General features: G+C 41.5%; 1 protein-coding gene across 1 annotated transcript in view; it reads right to left on the bottom strand.

The window, feature by feature from the left end:
• Positions 1-17,265, bottom strand: part of NPAS3 (neuronal PAS domain protein 3) — a 923,008-nt gene extending 905,743 nt beyond the window's left edge. The window contains exon 1 of the mRNA XM_061159149.1: positions 17,139-17,265. Coding sequence (XP_061015132.1) covers positions 17,139-17,188 — 50 coding nt within the window. The 5' untranslated portion in view covers positions 17,189-17,265. The remainder of the gene's footprint in view (positions 1-17,138) is intronic.
• Between the last annotated feature and the right edge of the window lie 4,444 nt (positions 17,266-21,709).

Genomic DNA, 21,709 nt, shown 5'->3' with positions numbered 1-21,709 from the left:
AGGGATTTCCCTGGTGGTCCAGGGATTAAGACTCCATATTTCCAATGCAAGGGGTACAGGTTTGATCCCTCATTGGGGAACTAAGATCCCAAATGCTGCCTGGCCAAACAATAAAACAACAACAAAACAAATATATATTTCTTCCATAGATACAGACACATATGGAACAAAAATAAATATTTATAACATATTTAATTAAAAATATTTCAAAGTCAGTCAGTCTATCAGGAGCAAGAAATCTTACCCAATCATAAATATTTATTAAATCTGTCTACCCTACGAACAGGCTTCCCAAGTGGCCCAGTGGTAAAGAACCACCTGCCAATACAGGAGACATGAGTTTGATCCCTGGGTCAAAAAGATTCTCTAGAATAGGAAATGGAAACCCACTACAGTATACTTGCCTGGAAAATTCCACGGGCAGAGGACCCTGGCAGGCTACAGTCCATACGGCTGGAATGAGAGACTAAGCATGCACACACACGCTACGTATGTATGCATGTACGTGTGTATGTATGTATGCATGTACGTGTGTGTGTGTGTACGTGTGTATGTATGTGCATGTGTACAGTCACTAAGTCATGTCCGACTTTTTGCAATACCATGGACTGCAGCACGCCAGGCTTCCCTGCCTTTCACTGTCTCCCAGAGTTTGCTCAAATTCATGTCCACTGAGTCAGTGATTGCAATAGCAACGAGAGATAAGAAGTTCATGTTCACTGAGTCGGAGATACAACAAGGAGAGATAAGAAAGCCTTCCTCAGTGATCAATGAAAAGAAACAGAGGAAAATAACAGAATGGGAAAGACTAGAGATCTCTTCAAGAAAATTAGAGATACCAAGGGAACATTTTGTGCAAAGATGGGCACGAAAAAGGACAGAAATGGTATGGACCTAACAGAAGCAGACAATATAAAGAAGAGGTGGCAAGAATACACAGAAGACTACAAAATAGATCTTCATGATCAGATAACCATGATGGTGTGATTACTCACCTAGAGCCAGACATCCTGGAATGTGAAGTCAAGGGGGCCTTAGGAAGAATCACTACAAACAAAGCTAGAGGAGGTGATGAAATTCCAGTTGAGCTATTTCAACCCTAAAAGATGATGCTCTGAACGTGCTGCACTAAATATACCAAAAATTTGGAAAACTCAGCAGCGGCCACAAGACTGGAAAAGGTCAGTTTTCATTTTAATCCCACAGAAAGGCAATGCCAAAGAGAGTTCAAACTATGACACAATTACACTCATCTCACATGCTAGCAAAGTAATGCTCAATCTTCTCCAAGCCAGGCTTCAACAGTACGTGAACTGTGAACCTCCAGATGTTTAAGCTGGATTTAGAAAAGGCAGAGGAACCAGAGATCAAACTGCCAACCTCCGCTGGATCATTGAAAAAGCAAGAGAATTAAAATATCTACTTCTATTTTATTGATTATGCCAAAGCCTTTGACTGTGTGGATAACAAGAAACTGGAAAATTCTTCAAGAGACAAGAATACCAGACCACCTTACCTGCCTCCTGAAAAATCTGTATGTAGGTCAAGAAGCAACAGTTAGAACTGGACCTAGAACAACAGACTGGTTCCAAACTGGGAAAGGAGTAGGTTAAGGCTGTATACTGTCATCCTGCTTATTTACCTTACATGCAGAGTATATCATGAGAAATGCCAAGCTGGATGAAGCATAAGCTGGAATCAAGATTGCCGGGAAAAATATCAATAACCTCAGATACATAGATTACACCACCCTTATGGCAGAAAGTGAACAGAAACTAAAGAGCCTCCTGATGAAAGTGAAAGAGGAGACTGAAAAAGTCGGCTTAAAGCTCAACATGCAGAAAACTAAGATCATGGCATTCAGTCCCATCACTTCATGGCAAATAGATGGGGAAAAAAATGGAAACAGTGAGAGACTTTATTTTCGGGGCTCTCCAAAATCACTGCAGATGGTGACTGCAGCCATGAAATTAAAAGATACTTGCTCCCTGGAAGAAAAGTTATGACCAACCTAAACAGCATATTAAAAAGCAGAGACATTACTTTGCTGACAAAGGTCCGTCTAGTCAAAGCTATAGTTTTTTCAGTAGTCATGTATGGATGTGAGAGTTGGACTATAAAGAAAGCTGAGCACTGAAGAATTGATGCTTCTGAACTGCGGTGTTAAGAGAAGACTCTTGAGAGTCCCTTGGACTGCAAGGAGATCCAACCAGTCCATCCTAAAGGAAATCAGTCCTGAATATTCATTGGAAGGACTGATGCTGAAGCTGAAACTCCAATACTTTGGTCACCTAATGTGAAGAACTGACTCATTTGTAAAGGCCCTGATGCTGGGAAAGACTGAAGGTAGGAGAAGGGGACGACAGAGGATGAGATGGTTGGATGGCATCACTGACTCAATGGACATGAGTTTGAGTAAGCTCCAAGAGTTAGTGATGGACAGGGAAGGCTGGTGTGCTGCAGTCCATGGGGTAGCACAGAGTCAGACAAGAATGAGCGACTGAACTGAACTGAGTCGGTGATGCCATTCAATCATCTCATCCTCTGCTGCCCCCTTCTCCTTCTTGCCCTCAATCTCTCCCAGCATCAGGGCCTTTTCCAATCAGTCAGCTCTTAGCATCAAGTGTCCAAAATATTGGAGCTTCAGCTTCAGAAGCAGTCCTTTCAATGAATATTCAGGTTGATTTCCTTTAGGATTTACTGTATACCCTAAAAATACTAAATCAGTTTAACTTTACAAGTAAAGAAGAAAAATTAGAAGGAAGCTCCTTTGAAAAACAAGGTTAAAAAGAAATAAATAATTGTTGCTGTTACCTCACTACAGAAATTTATTTTTTTATAAATGTTTTAGGAACACACAACATTTTCAGGGGTTAGTTATTCCCCTAAGCACTGGCCTGTCCATCAAATATTATATTAACTCCTTTCTATGTGGTATATCATCTGGTTTTGAAATACTTCCAGAGTTGTTCTACTGTCTTGATTGAATTTGACCAACAAATGTATTTATCACTGAACACTTCCAGAGTTTTCCTTCAGCATTACACTGAGTCATGTGCATAATATGTCACTTTAAAATATAACTTAATACAGCCTCTTGCTTCCTCTGTAATGCCCCTCTGGACATTCTTGCAATAAGTGTTTCCTTTAAAAGATGTTTTCATAGAAGAAATATACTTAGGTATCCTATAGTTTATTGATTGAAACCTGCTTGACAAGCATCACAATTGATCCAAAAACTTTAGTTTATGTAATAGTTTTATAAATAAGGAATATATATAAATATTAACACCATCAAATAAAAATTCACATAACTTCAACTCATTATTTTGGATCATATTCATGTTATTCAAATCATGTAGTCACATAATTTTATAGCAGGAAGGAAATGTTAGCAACTCAATATACAAATGAAGAAACTGAGGCTGTAAACGGTTAAAGGATCTATGTAAAACAGAATTTCTTACAAAGATAACAAAAGACTGATACCAGTGACCAAGACTTAGGCATTAGCTGCTACTCTACTAGGACCCGACAAGCAAGTAGCCGATGGTAATTCATAATGGATTGCCCTGACAATCTCGATATATCCATGGGTTCCTGTCTTAAGTACATGTTTATTATCACTCACCTAGAGCCAGACATCCTGGAATGTGAAGTCAAGGGGGCCTTAGAAAGCATCACTACAAACAAAGCTAGAGGAGGTGATGGAATTCTAGTTCAGTTATTTCAAATCCTAAAAGATGATGCTGTGAAAGTGTTGCACTCAATATGCCAGCAAATCTGGAAAACTCAGCAGTGGCCACAAGACTGGAAAAGGTTAGTTTGCATTCCAATCCCAAAGAAAGGCAATGCCAAAGAGAGTTCAAACTACAACACAATTGCACTCATCTCACATGCTAGCTCAATATTCCCCAAGCCAGGCTTCAACAGTACGTGAACTGTGAACCTCCAGATGTTTAAGCTGGATTTAGAAAAGGCAGAGGAACCAGAGATCAAACTGCCAACCTCCGCTGGATCATTGAAAAAGCAAGAGAATTCCAGAAAAACATCTACTTCTGCTTTATTGATTATGCCAAAGCCTCCGACTGTGTGGATAACAAGAAACTGTGGAAAATTCTTCAAGAGACAAGAATACCAGACCACCTTACCTGCCTCCTGAAAAATCTGTATGTAGGTCAAGAAGCAACAGTTAGAACTGGACCTGGAACAACAGACTGGTTCCAAACTGGGAAAGGAGTAGGTTAAGGCTGTATATTGTCACCCTGCTTATTTACCTTACATGCAGAGTACATCATGAGAATTGCCAGGCTGGATGAAGCACAAGCTGGAATCAACATTGCTGGGGGAAATATCAATAACCTCAGATACATAGATTACACCACCCTTATGGCAGAAAGTGAAGAACCAAAGAGCCTATTGATGAAAGTGAAAGAGGAGAGTGAAAAAGTTGGCTTAAAACTCAACATGCAGAAAACTAAGATCATGGCATCTGGTCCCATCACTTCATGGCAAATAGATGGGGAAAAAAATGGAAACAGTGAGAGACTTTATTTTCGGGGCTCTCCAAAATCACTGCAGATGGTGACTGCAGCCATGAAATTAAAAGATACTTGCTCCCTGGAAGAAAAGTTATGACCAACCTAAACAGCATATTAAAAAGCAGAGACATTACTTTACCAACAAAGGTCCATCTAGTCAAAGCTATAGTTTTTTCAGTAGTCATATATGGATGTGAGAGTTGGACTATAAAGAAAGCTGAGCACTGAAGAACTGATGCTTCTGAACTGCGGTGTTAAGAGAAGACTCTTGAGAGTCCCTTGGACTGCAAGGAGATCCAACCAGTCCATCCTAAAGGAAATCAGTCCTGAATATTCATTGGAAGGACTGATGCTGAAGCTGAAACTCCAATACTCTGGCCACCTGATGTGAAGAACTGACTCATTTGAAAAGACCCTGAAGCTAGGAAAGACTGAAGGTGGGAGGAGAAGGGGATGACAGAGGATGAGATGGTTGGATGGCATCACCGACTCGATGGACATGAGTTTAAGTAGGCTCTGAGAGTTGGTGGTGGACAGGGAAGCCTGCCATGCTGCAGTCCATGGGGTCACAAAGAGTCAGACATGACTGAGCGACTGAACTGAATTGAATGGAACACTTCTTGCTTTTTGCCTGCCCTCTATTGCACACAGAATCTGACATCCCTTGGTACAGCTTGACGTTTAGTACTCTCTAACTGACTTGCACCCTAGCATGTCTGAATAGCAGTTTAAACATCCTAATCCAGGGATGTTATAGAATTCCTTTATAGTTGTCTTTTACAATATACAAAACCACATCAGCTAGAGGCTGGTGCCACTGTCATAAAAAGGACTATGTCCCAAGTCATCTGTTTAAGCTGCTACGCAGCCACGTCAATACCTCGAAGAAAAGGGCCTTTGGAAATTCTTAATATTCTGAAGATAAATACAAATGTATGACACAGTTCTTTCTTTCTTGCTAAGAATTTTCTATCTTGTTAGTAGTTGTCTGCATCAAATAAGAAGTGACTGCTAAAAGATATACTTATTATAGCTATAAGCTTCCCTGTATTAGTAGGAAGAAACCCTTATTATTTTATTTTTACTTTTTTTTTTTTTTGGCCATGCTGTGTGGCTTGTGGGATCTTAGTTCCTCAACCAGGGATTGAACCTGGGCCATTGGCACTGAAAGCAGAGAGTCCTAACAACTAGATCACCAAGGAATTCCTCTATTTTATTTTTTAAATGATCCCAATTTCTTGTCCTAAAAACCAAAAATAATGTATGAGATTAAACCCTACGGATGAATCCATGTCCTATAGCAGTAGAGGTTATGGAGTAATATGCCTTCATAATACCTTCTGCTATCTCTGTTGCTAACTATAACTCTTGCATATATAATTCCATTATACTTTTATAATTCAGGGTTTTGAAATGCTTTTGAACCATTAATATATTTTCCTGGTTAAAATTCTTTGAGATGTTCTTAACAAGAGTCTTAGATAATGAATTTGGGCAAACTCTGGAACAGTCTTTACAGTATTATCATTCTCATTAATTTTCAGAACTACCCACTGTGTTGAGATGATTGTCATGGGCCTAAGACTTCAATTTGGCTAAATATTTTTGCATACATTTCAACATATAAGTAACTACCAGATGTTTAAATGTTAAGTTCATATGGAAGAAATGGTTAAATGTATTTACTTTTATCTCATGATTTCTTTGTAACACTAATTCTTATTTTACTGTTCCCTTATGTATTTCACTATTTCCTCAATATTTTGGTCTACAATGGGCCAATAACTCTAAAATCCCTTCAAAGATAAAACAATCCTTTAAAATATTTCAGAATTTAAACCATTTACACATGTATAATATTTAATATATGTAATGTCGCTAATTTTTTAAAAGAGAAACCTTATATAGTGATTCACCTATTACTTTAATAAAATATACAGACTTTATGTAAAGCACAGGATTATACTTTTTTTAAAACAGAGTTTTCCATTTATATTCTTATTTGGCTTTAGCAACCTGATATATGATTCTGCCCTGACCTGTCAGAAAAAAGATGGGTAGGAGGCTAAAGACAATATTACTTTTAAGAGAGTTACTGCAGTACACAGTTCTGTACTTTCATCCAGTTTATTCGTTTTTCTTTGCCTCTTTGGTTATCTCTGAAGACTGCTCCTGTTTCCATTGTTTCATCCTTTAGCATTCACATATCAGAGCAATAAGTATTTCATTACTGGTTTATCTGTCCAGAGGCTTGAGAAGCGGTAACAATTAACCCTCCCTTCACAGTGATTGATACAGGCTTTGCTTTCAATTTGTTCCACTACACAGATCATGAAATTCTGAATGCAATCATCCTCATTGACCTACACTTTCAAACACACGGCTACAATGAGACGAAAGTAATTATTAAAAGGAACACAGGACTACTGAGATCTGAAACAAAGTCTTTTAAAAATCTGTTAGGTGACCTTCTGGTAAAATTGGCAAATTCTGATGTTAACGAAAATGATAGCTTTGTGTCCCTGTCTGAAAATATTCAATGCAAGCTGATCAATGTATACTGTGGTGATTGTACTGACTGTAGTGTATACTTCGAAAATACAGAAAGCCATTTTAGAACTGTTACAAAGTAGATATAAACTGTCAACACTGTAGCTTCATCTGCTTAATTTTTTTTTTTTTTAAGAAACCAAACTTCCTGCTTTGCGTATAAAGGATCAACATTGACCAAAGCAAAGAATCAGGACTGGAAAAGCAATAGCTTTATTCTGTAAGAAGACTTGCATACCTGAATCCTACATCTTCCCTCTCCTCCTCCCTTTAGATGAAGATTCACAGTAAGAAATGAATACATTTTTCACAAAGTCTGAAAAATTGCTTCAAATAAATATTAATCTACTGCAATCGATATATATGAGGAATGGAGAGGGGCAAATGCGAGAGTGGTGACTACAGAACTATATTAAAACAAGGGTTGCAGTTAAAGAAAATCAGGGTGGAAAGCAAGGCAGCAGGCCTGAGGCTCTAATCACAGAACAGAGTGATGGAGATGAACCAATACTGCATGGATTAGCAATGAATTATTTTGAACCGTAATCATATGCCTGCACAGAAGAGAGGCAAAACTAGCCATTACTCATAAACTGATCTGCTGATTTCTTGAGAGAAGTGGGGGCAGGGGGATGAGAACAAATTCATATGCTACACTAATTCAGAATAATGAAAACCTAAAGATGCAGTTACACTTCAAGTTACATTCTATTTTTAATATCTACCACATACTACATAATATGGGATATTTACAGCAGAAACTATAAAGGGCTTGGATTCGAATAGGATTAATCCAACCATTTCTTCTAAGATTAGGATGTGAGATATTTACTCCACTCCATTTTTTCTTGTCCAATAAAACCATTTCTGAATACCTTTAATACACCCAAATATAAAACACTGAAGTATTTTGTTATAAAGAAGAAACAGTACTCAAGGAATTAACTTCCTTTGGATAATGGGAAAAAATCATACCAAATGAAGATTCGGTTGTTAGAACTAATTTTGTTAGGAAGAAAAAAAATCAAAACTGCTGGTAGCAAGAGATTCCTGAGATTCTTATGAACAGACTGTTTAAATGAAGAGCACTTTAATCAGTAGAGGAATCCTCACGTTTCTAATGTCTTGCTGTGCATTCTGCAGGTTATAGTAGCAGCTGGTAGAGGTCATATATCTTTTGTGAGCATCCCAAAAAGGCTCACTGCCAGACTGTTAAATTATGAATAAGCAATGAACAAAAGAATGCAGATACGGTGGTGACAAGATAATCCAAGCAAATTTATCTATGACAAATTTCACAGGATTAACAAATTACATTTACACAGAACAATAAAAATGTGCAAAAAAAAAAAAAAATGATGAGCCTACTTTTCCTTAAACCATTAGGAAAACAAAAAGTCACAAATCCTCTGCATATATTTAAATTTAACTTGATCTAAAGTAAGACATTTATAATATGTTTAAGATATCTACCTTCCCATTTTAGGTAGATATACACAAACTTGGTATACTGGTTTATATTTCATTTATGTTACATTGTAAAGAATATATATATATACACACACAGAGATGCATATATATATATACATAACATATATGGCTTATATATAAATAATGAATACAAACAGTGAAATCTATAATAAATAAATGTCATCCCATCCATATATATGAATAGAATGGATATGTTTTTAAGAAACAGATTTGGAGAAATTATTTGTGTAGGGAAAAATGCTTCCTCAATTAGTACAATACATATAAGCTACCAAAATATCCTTATTCACTGATGTCTCCATTTTCGAGGATTAGAGAGAGAGGTTCTGAAAATAGTTTCAATCATTCCACTTGCTCCCACCAAAACACTGCAGTCTTTCTGAGTAAAGTGCTTCTGCACAAAGTTTTTAGAACTAGTGCCCTTTTCTGCAGTGTTACAATAGCAGAAAAGAAAATTCACTGTTGGTGGAGGGGACTGATTTCAGCTATATTCATTAAAGATGACCCTTAATCCAATATTAAACTTTTCTTTATAATAAAATTATTTGTATTAATCTTATAAATGAGAAAAGCCCCAGTCTATCAGATAATAAGATATTACTGAAATGACCTGTGAATCCATAAAGTGTTCTTAAAATGCTATGTGGCACTACTTTCCAAAATATGTGATAAATATTTAAGTTTTAATGTTATAGACAACCTCGGTACCAGAGTCAGAGCCCTTTAATACTGCACTGGCCTACTGATGATAATAAAATAATGTTGTTCAGTCACTAAGTTGTGGCTGACTCTCTGTGATCCCAAGGACTGCAGCACACCAGGCTTTCCTGTCCTTCACTATCTCCAAGAGTTTGCTCAAATTCATGTTCATTGAGTTGGTGATATAATTTATTTTAAGATGACCTGAATGCTGTTTTAAATTTTGTAGCCTATTTTTCACTTATACTTCCTACTGACTATTGCTTTTAATCTTCAATATTTGAGCAGAACATTCCTCTAAATGAGCCCTTTCCAAGATCTCACAAGTCAACCTATCCTTTATGTAAACAAGAAATTTTAAGGTGAAAGTGAATGTTTAAGTTACACAAGTAAAATACTCAGCTCTTTCAACCACAAATACTCAAGCACTGCTTATCTAGTCCTTTCAAGCCCTGAAATTCCTACATTTTATCCTTTTTTTTTGAAGAAGTTATTTGGAAAAAAAAAAAGAAGTTATTTGGTTGACAATATTGCATCTAAAAACAGGAAGATAAATGTGGTGTGCTTGTCTACTACCTCAAATGTAGCCTATGTTCTAGGAGGAGCAGTGATTAAAGTCAGATGTCACAAAGTTTCATAATCTTCAGTCACTAAGTTGTGTCCAATTCTTTTGTGATCCCATGGCCTGTAGCCCACCAGGGTCCTCTGTCCATGGGATTTCTCAGGCAAGAATCCTGGAGTTTGTTGCCATTTCCTTCTCCAGGGGCTATTCCTGACCAAGGGATTGAACACACGTCTCCTGCATTGGTGGGCAGATTCTTTACCACTGAGCCGCTAGGGAAGCCCTTTCCAAAAGTATAGCTTCTATCAAAGATAACCTTTGCCAAAGAAATGTTACATACCAGACCAACCCCTGTGATCCCCCCCCACCACCCCACATTAGAGAAAATAAAATGCTACCAAATGTCACAAGTGTGTGAGCATCCAGAAAGAAGAGTGGGAGAACTAAATGATAACTTATCACTTATGTATTTATTCTGGTCCATTTTTAACATGTTTTTAATTAAATGAGTTAATTAATATATGTAAAGCCCTTAGAACAGTACCTGATACACAGTACTATATAAATGCTTGCTGTCATTATTTTAATGCCAGGTAATTTGGCAACAGGCCAACTTCCACAAACCCTTATACATCTCCAAAGAATATACAGAAACACAGGCAGTAAAGTGTATTATGCTTTACCCATTCAGTGGCAAAACCTATCCCAAAATAAAAGTCTTGGCTGTAGTCTTTAGATTAAACTGTGACAACTCTGAGGCAAGAATAACAGGAGTGGAAAAGGTCCATGAATACTTCACAGTCTAAGACCAAAGAGGCCCATGTACATGGCAAACTGATTCTTCAGAAATTATTCAGGGAAAAGTCTGCCTTGAAATGTAGATAGCTGTGGAAGGAAGGAAGGAAGTGAAAGTTGCTCAGTCGTGTCCAAATCTTTGCGACCCCATGGAATTCTCCAGGCCAGAATATTGGAGTGGGTAGCCTTTCCCTTCTCCAGGGGATCTTCCCAACCCAGGGATCGAACCCAGGTTTCCCACATTGCAGGCGGACTTTTTACCAGCTGAGTCAAAAGGGAAGCCCAAATAGCTGTGAGGCTTGCCCACAAAACTACCAGAATGTTAATAGGTAGAGTTAGAATAATTCATCGATTCTTTCTCTCACTTTATAAACACCATATTTCTGAACTTCTCCAAACATCTGATGAAGAACCAAGAGGCAGAGATCTAATTCACTACTCAGCACACGCAGTCTTTCTGCCATAAGAGCTCTCTGGCGTGGGCTCAGAAATCCCTGACTCTAGAAAATTTGAAAAATGCAGGGCCCATCCACACTGCAGTTAAGGTACTACATTTCTACAGAGACAAACCTAATTTCAATCTCTACCACCTTCTTTGGGAACAATATGCCTCTGTTTTCTCATCCATAAATGGGGATATTAGCACTTCCCTTGTAAGGCAGTGGGGAAGTCAATGAGAAAATTACTAGGAAATATTTAATATTTGTTTCAAAGGGCTTTGAAACAAGTAATGTCCAATAAATTTTTATTATCATATGTGATCATTTTCAGTTTAAAATCCCAAAGATCTTTTAAATTCTTTTGCTATTAATTCATTTACATTATATAACATCTTTTCTTTCTTTCCCCCAAGAACCTCTAATTATTTTGCAGTCTTTAGTTACAGTATTTTACAAGCAGAATACCTGTCCTCCCAGAACACTAAGCTAACAGAAGTCAAAGGAGATAAGGAGCCTTCCTTACAGGTCCATGAATTCTCTACTTTCTACTCTTCCAGAAAAGCGTGTTTTCTGGCCCTTGATAATATTCCCCATATCCAATATATGGACAAGTCTATAACTAATGCAACTGTTCTTACAGGGAGTATTATTCACTACTATCTCTGGCACAAGTCAGGACGGTCCATTGCAGAGGTTCAATAAATAAAGCCGAATGAACAAACCAATCAATAATTATAGTCGAGGCCCATGAACAGTTTGGACAATGGCAATGTGCGATTTTCATCTTGCCTCTTATGATTTTGTACACGAGACCACAAGTATGTCAATTAATTCACCAAAACATTATGCTTCAGACATGTATACAGACAGCTTCAAGTGCTGTTTAATCTTGTCACTGCCCTAGTAATTTCAGCTATAGCAGCAGTCACTTTCCTCTTACTAAGCCATGCCCTACTTATGCACTACATTTTCACTAATATCACTACAAACTATTCTATGTAAGGTTCTATCAAACTTATTAGTGCCAACATCCTATTGACACTAATGGGGCCCAGCACAGTAAAAATACCATTCAGTTACAGTTGGTTTATTACACTGCCCAATGTTGGGGCGGGGGGGGCGGGGTGGAAAGTAAGAACGAAAACAGGCACTATTTACTATAAAAACACTAATATCATTAAATGCAAAGCAAACATTACTGAATTTTCCCATAAATTTGGCAAGTTCTTAGCTAGTCATAGTACAGATTTCAATACTTAAAGTTTTACATATTCCGTTGTGTACAACTTTAGAAGCATTTACATTTTTAAATTAACATTTAATCACGTGAACAACTAAAAATGTTAACAGCCTAATCCTTCCACTAGGTATCAGCCTTATCCATTGTATGCAATTAGGAAGTGTTGATAAAACACTTGAAATTAAATTCTAAGCCAACAGCTGTGCAGAATTTTTTTAAAAGTTAATTCAAGAGACGAATGCTATAATACAGAAAAAGTAGCCGTGTGAACATAACAGGGGAGGGCCTAGTTCTGCTCTCACCTGTGTTTAATTTTCTTTAAATCTAGTGAGTGGCATTCTGCATAAGAAAGGGGATCACTGGAATCGCAGGAAAAATAAGAAAACAAAAATAGACTACCTAAGGGTCATTATTAATAGTAAAGCACTTAAGGAAATTTATTAGAGAAAAACATTATCAGAGGTGATTTAGATATCTCGGTGACATAGCCCCTGCAAATACCCTACAAAATATAAAGCTCAAAAGCTTAAAAAATAACTAGATAAAAGTCACACTGCCTAAATTCTCCCCCTGCAAAAAAAAAAAAAAGTACAACTTTACAAAAGCATGTACAGTACAGAAACCCCCTGTTATAGAAAATCTCACCACAGAGCAGGGGACCCTGGACATCAGATTCTGTTTCAAACAGATGCAATTTTAACATGCCAGTGGATCCCAAACTAAGATCTGGGCCAGAGCAAAAGAGTGGAGAGGTTTATGGAAATTCTGGCATTCCCATAAAACAGATCTATTGTAGGTAGGAGCAACGACTGTATAGCAGAATTTGGGGGAAAATTCAAACTTCATATTGCCAAAAATACCAGGCTGTTCCAATTTGTACATCAAATTTAAATTGCAATATAATTCTTACCAACTCATTGTTGAACAAAATATTAATTTCCCACAACTTTCAGTCAAATATAAAAGTCATATTCTAAAGAATATTTTTAAAGACCACAGGGACTAAAACTTTACTCATAATACCACTAGGTGCTTAAACAAAAAAAGAAAATACCTCATGTAACTTTTTTTTTTTTTTAACCAAAAGCATCCAATAATGTTGGATTCGAGTTTGCTCATAACAAATCAAATCTAGTAACAGGCACATTATAGATTTGAAGTAGCTATGTGTCTCTCAATTTATAAATCAGAAATTGGAAATAGGAAAGGATGCTGTAAGTGGGAGGGTCCTACATAATAAAGGTCTTTATAACTCCTGGCTCCTGAGCTATACAATCTAATATCCTCTCCGGTGGTTCTGTGATATGCCCATGCATTACAGTTCTTGTTGACAGTCTGTTGCCTTGGAAATATTTCATTATTTCAGTTTTTCCATTTGTAGACCCTTGGCCTTGTGATATGAAGGCCATCCTATTTCATATTTTCGATTATCATTTAAGCAATCTTGTGGAGCTATTTATATATAAGCAAGTGTTAGACAACGCATATCATCATTTATCACTCTGTGTTTAAGCTTACACTGTAGAAAGAAATGCCTCCAAAAAAGTCTCCACCACCACCTTTACTTTTTAAACCAAAAGCCTGTGCTACTGGAATATGCTTTGCAAACCAGCATGGGCGTATCACATGCTTGACACTTCTAATATTCTTGGTTTTACATCCACATAGTGGAAAAACTCTCTGGTAGTACTATATAATTTGCAGCCTACTGGAGGGTTTTTTGTTTGTTTGTTTGTTTTTGTTTTTAATCAAATGAGTCTTAATACACAAGGTTTTCAACTTGTTCTTTCATGCTCCAAAGACACTTTCTGTGTGTATGAGTCAGAGGAATTTAAGGAATACTAAATAATAACATAAGGCATTATCAAGAAAAAACTTCTTTCCCCAAAATTTACTCTGTAAACATTATTGGGAGGAAATGACTTTTGTACGGTATTATTAAACTCAGGTCAGATAAGTCATAACTAAACAACAAGCCAATTCAAAAGATGTATTTTTTTTTCTCTACAAGTTTCGATACTGGTATATGTGAAAAACAACATTAGAGATAGTGTCCATAAAAGCCTTTAAGAAATCAATGATTTGGAAACCATGTTTTGAGTAAATGGGAGGAGATCACTTAAAGCATGTCCACAGAAAACCATCTTCTGTATACATATTTCTGTTCAACCGTTAGAGAGAAATCACACTACTAACCAACAAGTTCCAGGCACAAAGTGCACATAAAGGTGAAATGACTACTTAGTTGAGCAAGTAACTATGAAAAACACCCCCCTCCTGACCCAACCATCTGATTTCCCATTTCTCATTACAAAACCAAATCAAGGAACATGTGTAATGTTTACACTTAAAGTGTTAAGAGCACTTAAAACCCTAATAACAAAGTGAACCCTCAGGGCATAAAACAACTGTTTGGATAACAGGCCAAGTTTGTGGTTATTACTGTTTGAAACATTTAGTTTATAACTCCTTTCTTCCCTTCCTCTGTATGGCTCCTTCTGCCCCTACCTCCTTAGTACTCCTCCCTCTCCCTACAGGTTAAACCTTCTCAGATCCAACCTTTAAAATGACAGCATCCGAGCTGAACAAGAAGATGCTATTAAAGGGCATTAAATTAAATACAGTATATCCTCCTACAACTTCAATCAGAATTTCAGACCAAGTGTTATTTAGTTCAGCTCTCAAGTGGAGCAGAATAACAAATCGCGCACTTTGATTTACCTTCTTCGAATGCCAAATGGAGACAGGTGATAAAGAACGCGCTCATGCACAGGCTATGAAGTTTCCTCTAGAAATTAATTCTATCTTCAAGATTCCTATCTCAGAGAAATTCCCAAAATGGCACACAAATAGGCCTCTGCAGGAGAGATTACTGGGGCCATCCCAGTAAATACATTTACTACCAGAGAACTGGGGAAGAAGGAGGCAAAGAAAAAGGAAGGAAGGGAGGAAATCAATTATAAACTTTTGACTTTGAAAAGTATTCATCACCATGTTAAATACGAAATAATTATTAAAAGCTTTGCACAAATGCTCTGAGAAGTAATTTTTCTACCTACAAAAGTAAAGTACTTAATATGTGAATTCTCATAAAACACTTAAGACTAAATAAATGTTCGTTTTAGCTTTATGAGTTGTCAGGTAGTTAATGCTAACCATCTTTAACATCTTTAAAAGCTGAGCTGTGTATGATTTACTCCCAGGTACATGATTTATATAAGAAATTAGCTAGAGTTTAGAATGAGTCACTTAAGTATCTACTTGAAATTATTTCCTTAATCCTGACAATTCTGCGGTCCCTACTGAATAAAGGAACCAGGCAATGGTGCAAGTGAAGCTTTTTAAGGGAATAGCTTGTTTAAATATCTCCTTAACAATTCGATGGAAACTACAGGTTAAATGCTATGTTGTATCAAAAATAAAACTGTCCATGTCAAAACAATTAAATCTTGCTACTAAGGACTTCTCTCATCTTTTCAAGTTCACTTAAGCCTGTGAGGAAAGTAAACATCGCTGGTTGGGGGCCGGGGGCAGGGGGTGGACACATCTAACCGCATTTGTTTTCCTCAGGAATCAATGGGTAACATTTCATACTTCCTACTGAGCGTTTCCTCTTCTGAGACAGAGAGAGATATTCACTTTGCTCAAACCAATATGCTATATGCAATTAATGTCATTAACGCTGCCAATTAATAGCAAATAGGAGTCCAAACAAAGTAGGCTGGGTGGACAGCAGGAGGGAAAAACCACGTGGGGTGGAGGGGTGCTTAGTTACTCTGAAATCTAACAATGCCATTCACGTAGGACAGTTAAGGAAATTGTGAAGACAAACTCCCTTTCCCTTTTGGCTTCGGTGTAACTAACTTCAGACAGACATGCTCGGCTGAGCTCCCTGCCTGGATATGCAATTCTCCCCAGGAACTTTTTAAAACACAGATCCCCAAACAGTAACTAACGGGACAGAGATGCTCCAACTGTTGGCACATTTTGGGTCTCGCTGTGGGCTGGCTCACGGGGACGGAAGGGTTTTCTTCTTTTTTTCCTCGGGGGTGAAGGGGTCGGGGGGGGGGGGGGGGTGCGGTGAGTGGATGAAGAGAGTGAATAGGAGGGCAGTGGAGGAGAACAGAGGGCAAAAGCAGGAGAGCCGCAAGTGGACGAGGCTGGGGGCGGCAGCCCGGGCGGCGGGGAGGCGGCCGCGCGCCTCTCTCCGCCCGGCCCGGCCTAGCGGCTCCGCGCGGAGACGAGCCCCTCCGCGACACCGTCCGGGCCTGGCGCGAGCTCCGCGCTCCCCGCCCCCGGCCTCCTCCTCCTCCTCCTCCTCCTCCTCCTCCTCCTCCCGGCTCGCAGCCTGCCCTCCCCCTCCCCAGCCTCATTCCTTCCTAGAGAGCAGCTGCCAAGGGACCTGCGGCGGCCCCGGGGATCCCCCGGCCCCCCACCCGCTCCGCGGCTCCCCGCCACACAGCAGCCCCTTCGTTTTGGTTTCTCTCTTTTTCTTTTTTCTTTCTTTTTTCTGCTTTTTCTTTTCTTTTTTTTTTTTCCTCTGTCAACGAGTCACTCCATTCGCCGAGCCGAGGAGGTGCGACCGCTCGGGGAGCCTGGCGCCGCCGCCGCCGCCGCCGCCGGAGAGCCCGCTCGCCGCCGCAGCCGCCGCGGGCGGACAATGCGCGCGGGGACCGCGGAGCCGCCGGCCCGCAGCCCCGGCTCCCGCGGGCTCGCGGCCCAGGAGGCGGGCTGCGGAGCGGGGCCCGCCACCTCGGCGGCGGCGGCGGCGGCGGCGGCAGCCGCCCCGGCGGCAGGTTCAATAAACAGAAAAGTGTTACCGTTCTCGCCTGGAAGGATCCTGCTGAAAGCTGGGCTTGGTGGGCGCCATCTTCCTGCTATTTTTTTTCCTCTCTTACTTTTTGCCTCTCTCCCCACTCCCGGGGCGGGGGGCGTGGGGAGGGCGGGGGGTGTGCGTGTGCGTGGGGTGGCGGGAGTGAGTGCGGGCGTGCGCTGCGCTCAGCGGCGGCCGGGCGGGCGGTGGCCGTGGCCGTGGCCGTGGCGGCGGCGGCGGCGGCGGCGGCGGCGGCGGCGGCCGTGCTGCTGAGGCGGGGAGGCTACGGAAAAGTAGAGGGGCCGGAGCCTCGCCGGCAGCCGGCCGTCCCCTCGCGCCGCCGGTGCCTCTCGCCGCAGGTCGCCGCCTCCTCCGCCGCCTGCGCCTTCTCCTCCCCCTGCTCTCCGGGCGCCGCCGCCGCCGTCCATGCGTCGCAGAGCCCCCGCGGCCCGGGCCGCTCCAGCTCCCGAGACATGCCCGGCGCGGAGACAGGCGACCGGCGGCGGCGGCGGCGGCGGAGGAGGAGGGGGAGGCGGCGGCGGGGGGCGGAGGGGGAGGCGGCCGCGCGGCCCCGCGGGCAGCCCGGCCCAGGGCCCCGCCGCCGCCGCCTGCGGGATCTCGCCCTCGCGCGCCGCCACACCCCCCGCCGCCGCCGCCCCGAGCCGGCCGGGTGGCAGGTGGGGCACACACCCTCCCGGCGGGGGGCGGTGGGGGGCGCTAGGCCGGGAGGGGCGGGGAGCGGGGGAGGAAGCGCAGGGGGTTCCCAGCTTGACCGCTGTGAAAGTATTTCTGGGCATTTTCCAGCTGCTTTGCTCCAGAGCGCTCTCTCGCACGCAGACACACACCCCCCCTTCTCGCGCGCTCTCTCTCTCTCTCTCCCCCTCTCCCCCTCTCCCTCTCTCCGTGTCTCTCTCTCTCCTCTCTCTCTCTCTCTCTCGTTGGGGGACTGGGAAGCTCGGCTGCCGGCGCAACAACGCCACTCAGTTGCAGTTTCGAACACTTCCCTTCTCTGGAGTATCGCGGCCAGGAGGAAAGAAACAAGAGAAAGAGGAACTGGGAGGCCCACGGCAGCGGGCAGGGCAGGCGCGCGTTCGGGGACAAGCGGGTGGGGGTGTGCGGGCGGAGCGGCCCGGAGAGCCCCTCTGGGCGGGCGGAGCGGCGGCGCGGGCTACCTTGTGGCTCGGGCGCTCTCAGCAGCATTTCCAAGCCCGAAGCAATCTGCATTATTCACGCACACATCAAGTCTGCAGACCCCGGGGTTCACAAGTGAATGCCCAGGAGTTTAAACGCAGTTAGATAAAAACGCTTCTCCCGACTGGGCATCTGGGACCAGACCGGACTTCGGGCCTTCTGGGATCCAGCCCAGCCGCCTCCTTATTTTACAGCTCAGAGAGGCCTAGAGAAAGGGCCACTCGGTGCAGGGTCAGTGCTGGAGTCCTATTGCCTAGGTAGCCCCTGGTCAGAGATTTTTCTCCACTAAACCGCTCTGCCGGGTGTGGCAGCTTTTTAGGCAGACACTTGGATCAATAATGTGTCACCCAGGAAAGGAGAAAGGACTCCCAAAGCATTTCTACTTTGAATAAGTGAGAGCCAGACGGAAAACATCAGTTCTAAGAGAAGCTTTGCATTTTACTTTAAACTTAAGAAAAAACAGACCTTCAAAGAGGTCCCATTCAGTTCTACCATTTCAGTACAGTGGGGCTGAGAGTCAGAAACTTGGAAAACCTAAGTGTTTTTCGTGGCAGGCGTGTTTAATCTGCATGATGATGTTTGAGTTCTCTTTAGAGTACACTCTACAGGTAGGAGAAGATGAGAGTGATTGACAAATGAAGTGGAGAGTGTTAAGTACAAAATATACATGGGCTGGAAGACAGAGGGAAAAGTTGCCTGCTTGGAAGTTCTGGCTGCAAGACAGTCAGCTTAGGGCGTTTCTACCAAAAGATGACAAATGAGAGAAGCTTGTACTCTCCCAACAGGCGACTCTTTGCTTGAAAACCCCCTTATGCCTGCCACTTCCTCATCAAACTCTCTGAAAGAAGTTAATGCCTTTTTTTTTTTTTTTTTTTTTTTTGGAAAATGATGTTACCATTTACTATAACAGACATATCCAGGTCTTGAGGTGGAAACTAAAGTCTGCCCTTCACAGCTCCTACTGCCTAACAAGTAAGTGGCCCACATTGCCAATAAAATTGCAGAGGATAGGGGACTTGTGACTAAGACCATGCCAATAACCTTCTAGCCCCCCCTCCCCATGACTCACTCCCCTGTCCCCAAATTAACTAAAATTAAAGGTAGTAACAGGTGTCGTCATATCTGAATAGTGAAATGGAGAGCTACATTTTTCACAGCTAGCACCTTCTCTTCTGTCAACATGAGAGAACATAAAAAAGAGAAGGGAACACGACATCCCAAAGGCTAAAGTTTAGAGTTGATTCTTTTTAAAGCTTTAATTTTTAGAAATGCAGTGGAATTCAGAGACTTGATAAAGTGGCCCCAATTCAAAGATGAAGGTGGAAGCATTGCAACACTTTCAGGGTCAGAGGGGGGGACCATGGAGTGTTTTCCTTGGGTGCTCCTGACTGTCAGGGCAATTGGCCCTGGGAAGATCTTCATCGTGACAGACACCAACACTAAGAGAATAAACATAAAAGCTGGAAATTCATGACCACTTCTTATGCCCAGTTCATATCTTAAGGGTTACTTGAAGTTGCCCGGAGTTCCCTGAAATCGTCCAAAGGCCTTCTGAAATTTCTGACCCTTGACTCCCTACTTCAGAGACCACACTATTGTGACCACTGCCTGCACTTCCTAGTTAAAGTGACCGATGGATTCTGTTGTCATTTAAATGTTTTATGACTGACAAAAAAAAAAAAAAAAAAAACTATACCTGAATCATGAGAAGGAAAAATCTAATTCTTTCCTGGCCCTTTATGTTTGAAAAATTCCCAGATCTTTTGTATTAAAGGTTCTTGCAATCACTGAACTAAAACAAGACTAAAATAATTTAAATAAAAAATCTCTTTGACAAGGAATAGCCTCTTTTTGACTTATTTTTAAGACTCTCTTTTTAAAACTTCTGACAATACTCAGAGCATATAATGAAGTCCTCTACAGAATATATGCAATACAGGGCATCAACTTGGAAAACATTCAGTGTGTTATGCAAAACCTGCTCTGGTCGCTGAGCCATTGGTTAGAAGGCACAAAATATGGCAGTGATAGATTATCTTAACCTTTTCAGTTTAAACACTGTTGGTTCAAATCAAAGGTTCTCAAATCAATGAAGTTTGAAATACAAGGTAAAAATAGGAGCTCTTATTTGAATTATGCATTGTGTATATTTTAAGTTAAATGCCATTGGCAAATCTCTCAGATGTTTAATCGTGTGCAATCTGGGAAACACAAATATTTAATTTCACACTTTCATGTGTTCTTTTTTTTTCTCTCTCTCATCTCTTATAAAACTGAATCCCACAAATGGGAAGCTTACCTTTCATACTACATTGTTAGTTTTTCTCAGCACATTTTTGTGGATTACATTTTTGATAAAATCTTGAAACATCGCAAGTTGTCCTTAAGGAAAAACTTCAGGGTTCTAGGGCTGTTGGTGGTGATGGTGGTAATATTTTCCCCCTTTCTTTCCTAACTGAATCAAATGGCGTTTACTATTTCAATGTCACACCCATAATTTTTTTTAATCTAAAAATGTTTAAAAGAAATGCAAACAAGAAATACTTGAAAACTTCCTTCTCACAACCTAACCTAACTTTGTAAAATTTGATTCCTAACTTGTATCTCTGAATCTTATCATTTGCATTATAATACGTTTAAAATGAATACTTAACAGCGCCAAGGAGACTCGGATTTATGCTCTATTTCCCTGTAGTAACAGGTGACAAGATAACACTATTATGTAGAATTGCAAGTCTACAGCTTCTCCTGAAAACCTTTCCCATTCTGTTTGGAAACAAATGATCAATCAGCCTCAGGTGATCAACTGCCCCCCTGGCTGCCCGTCAGCTCGGGTCCGCACCGGGCAGAGGCACTGAGAAAATTCCGCTGAAGGGGACGGGGATCCCAAAACTTTGCAAAAGCACCTTGTGCCGAGTCTCAGACTTCGCTGTAACTCCGTGGCTACGCGGGGCTGAGCCTCTGGATTTGGGGCCATGCAGAACGCACAGGGTGATTCGACTTCGCCGGTATACTGGAGTGCCTTTCAGTCTGAATTGTGAATGATTATTTTTCTCTGTCTTATCTATAGAACGAGGGGCAAGCAAAGTGAGCCCTGGCGATGTGCATGTGTGTTGTAACGCCTAAAACAAGAGGCAAAGTGAGTCCCACCCCAGCACCCCGGAGCGGGGGACACTATCCCAGCCCAGGCGGGACTACTCACCGCTGCTGGTAGGAGGTGATGCCCTGGACGTTCTGCGGGGTGCCGTTGGCCGCGGCGCCGGCCCTCCCCATGCCCGCGCCGGCCGGCACCCCCGCGGCCGCCCCGCCGGCCGCCGCGGCCGTCACCTGCACGCTGAAATCCGGAAATATTCGGATCATCGCCGCGGCTTCGGCCCCCGGGCGCGG

This window comes from Dama dama, chromosome 13 (genome assembly GCF_033118175.1).
Source record: "Dama dama isolate Ldn47 chromosome 13, ASM3311817v1, whole genome shotgun sequence".
In the NCBI taxonomy this organism is placed as follows: Eukaryota; Metazoa; Chordata; class Mammalia; order Artiodactyla; family Cervidae; genus Dama; species Dama dama.
This window is presented reverse-complemented; position numbering and strand designations above follow the sequence as displayed.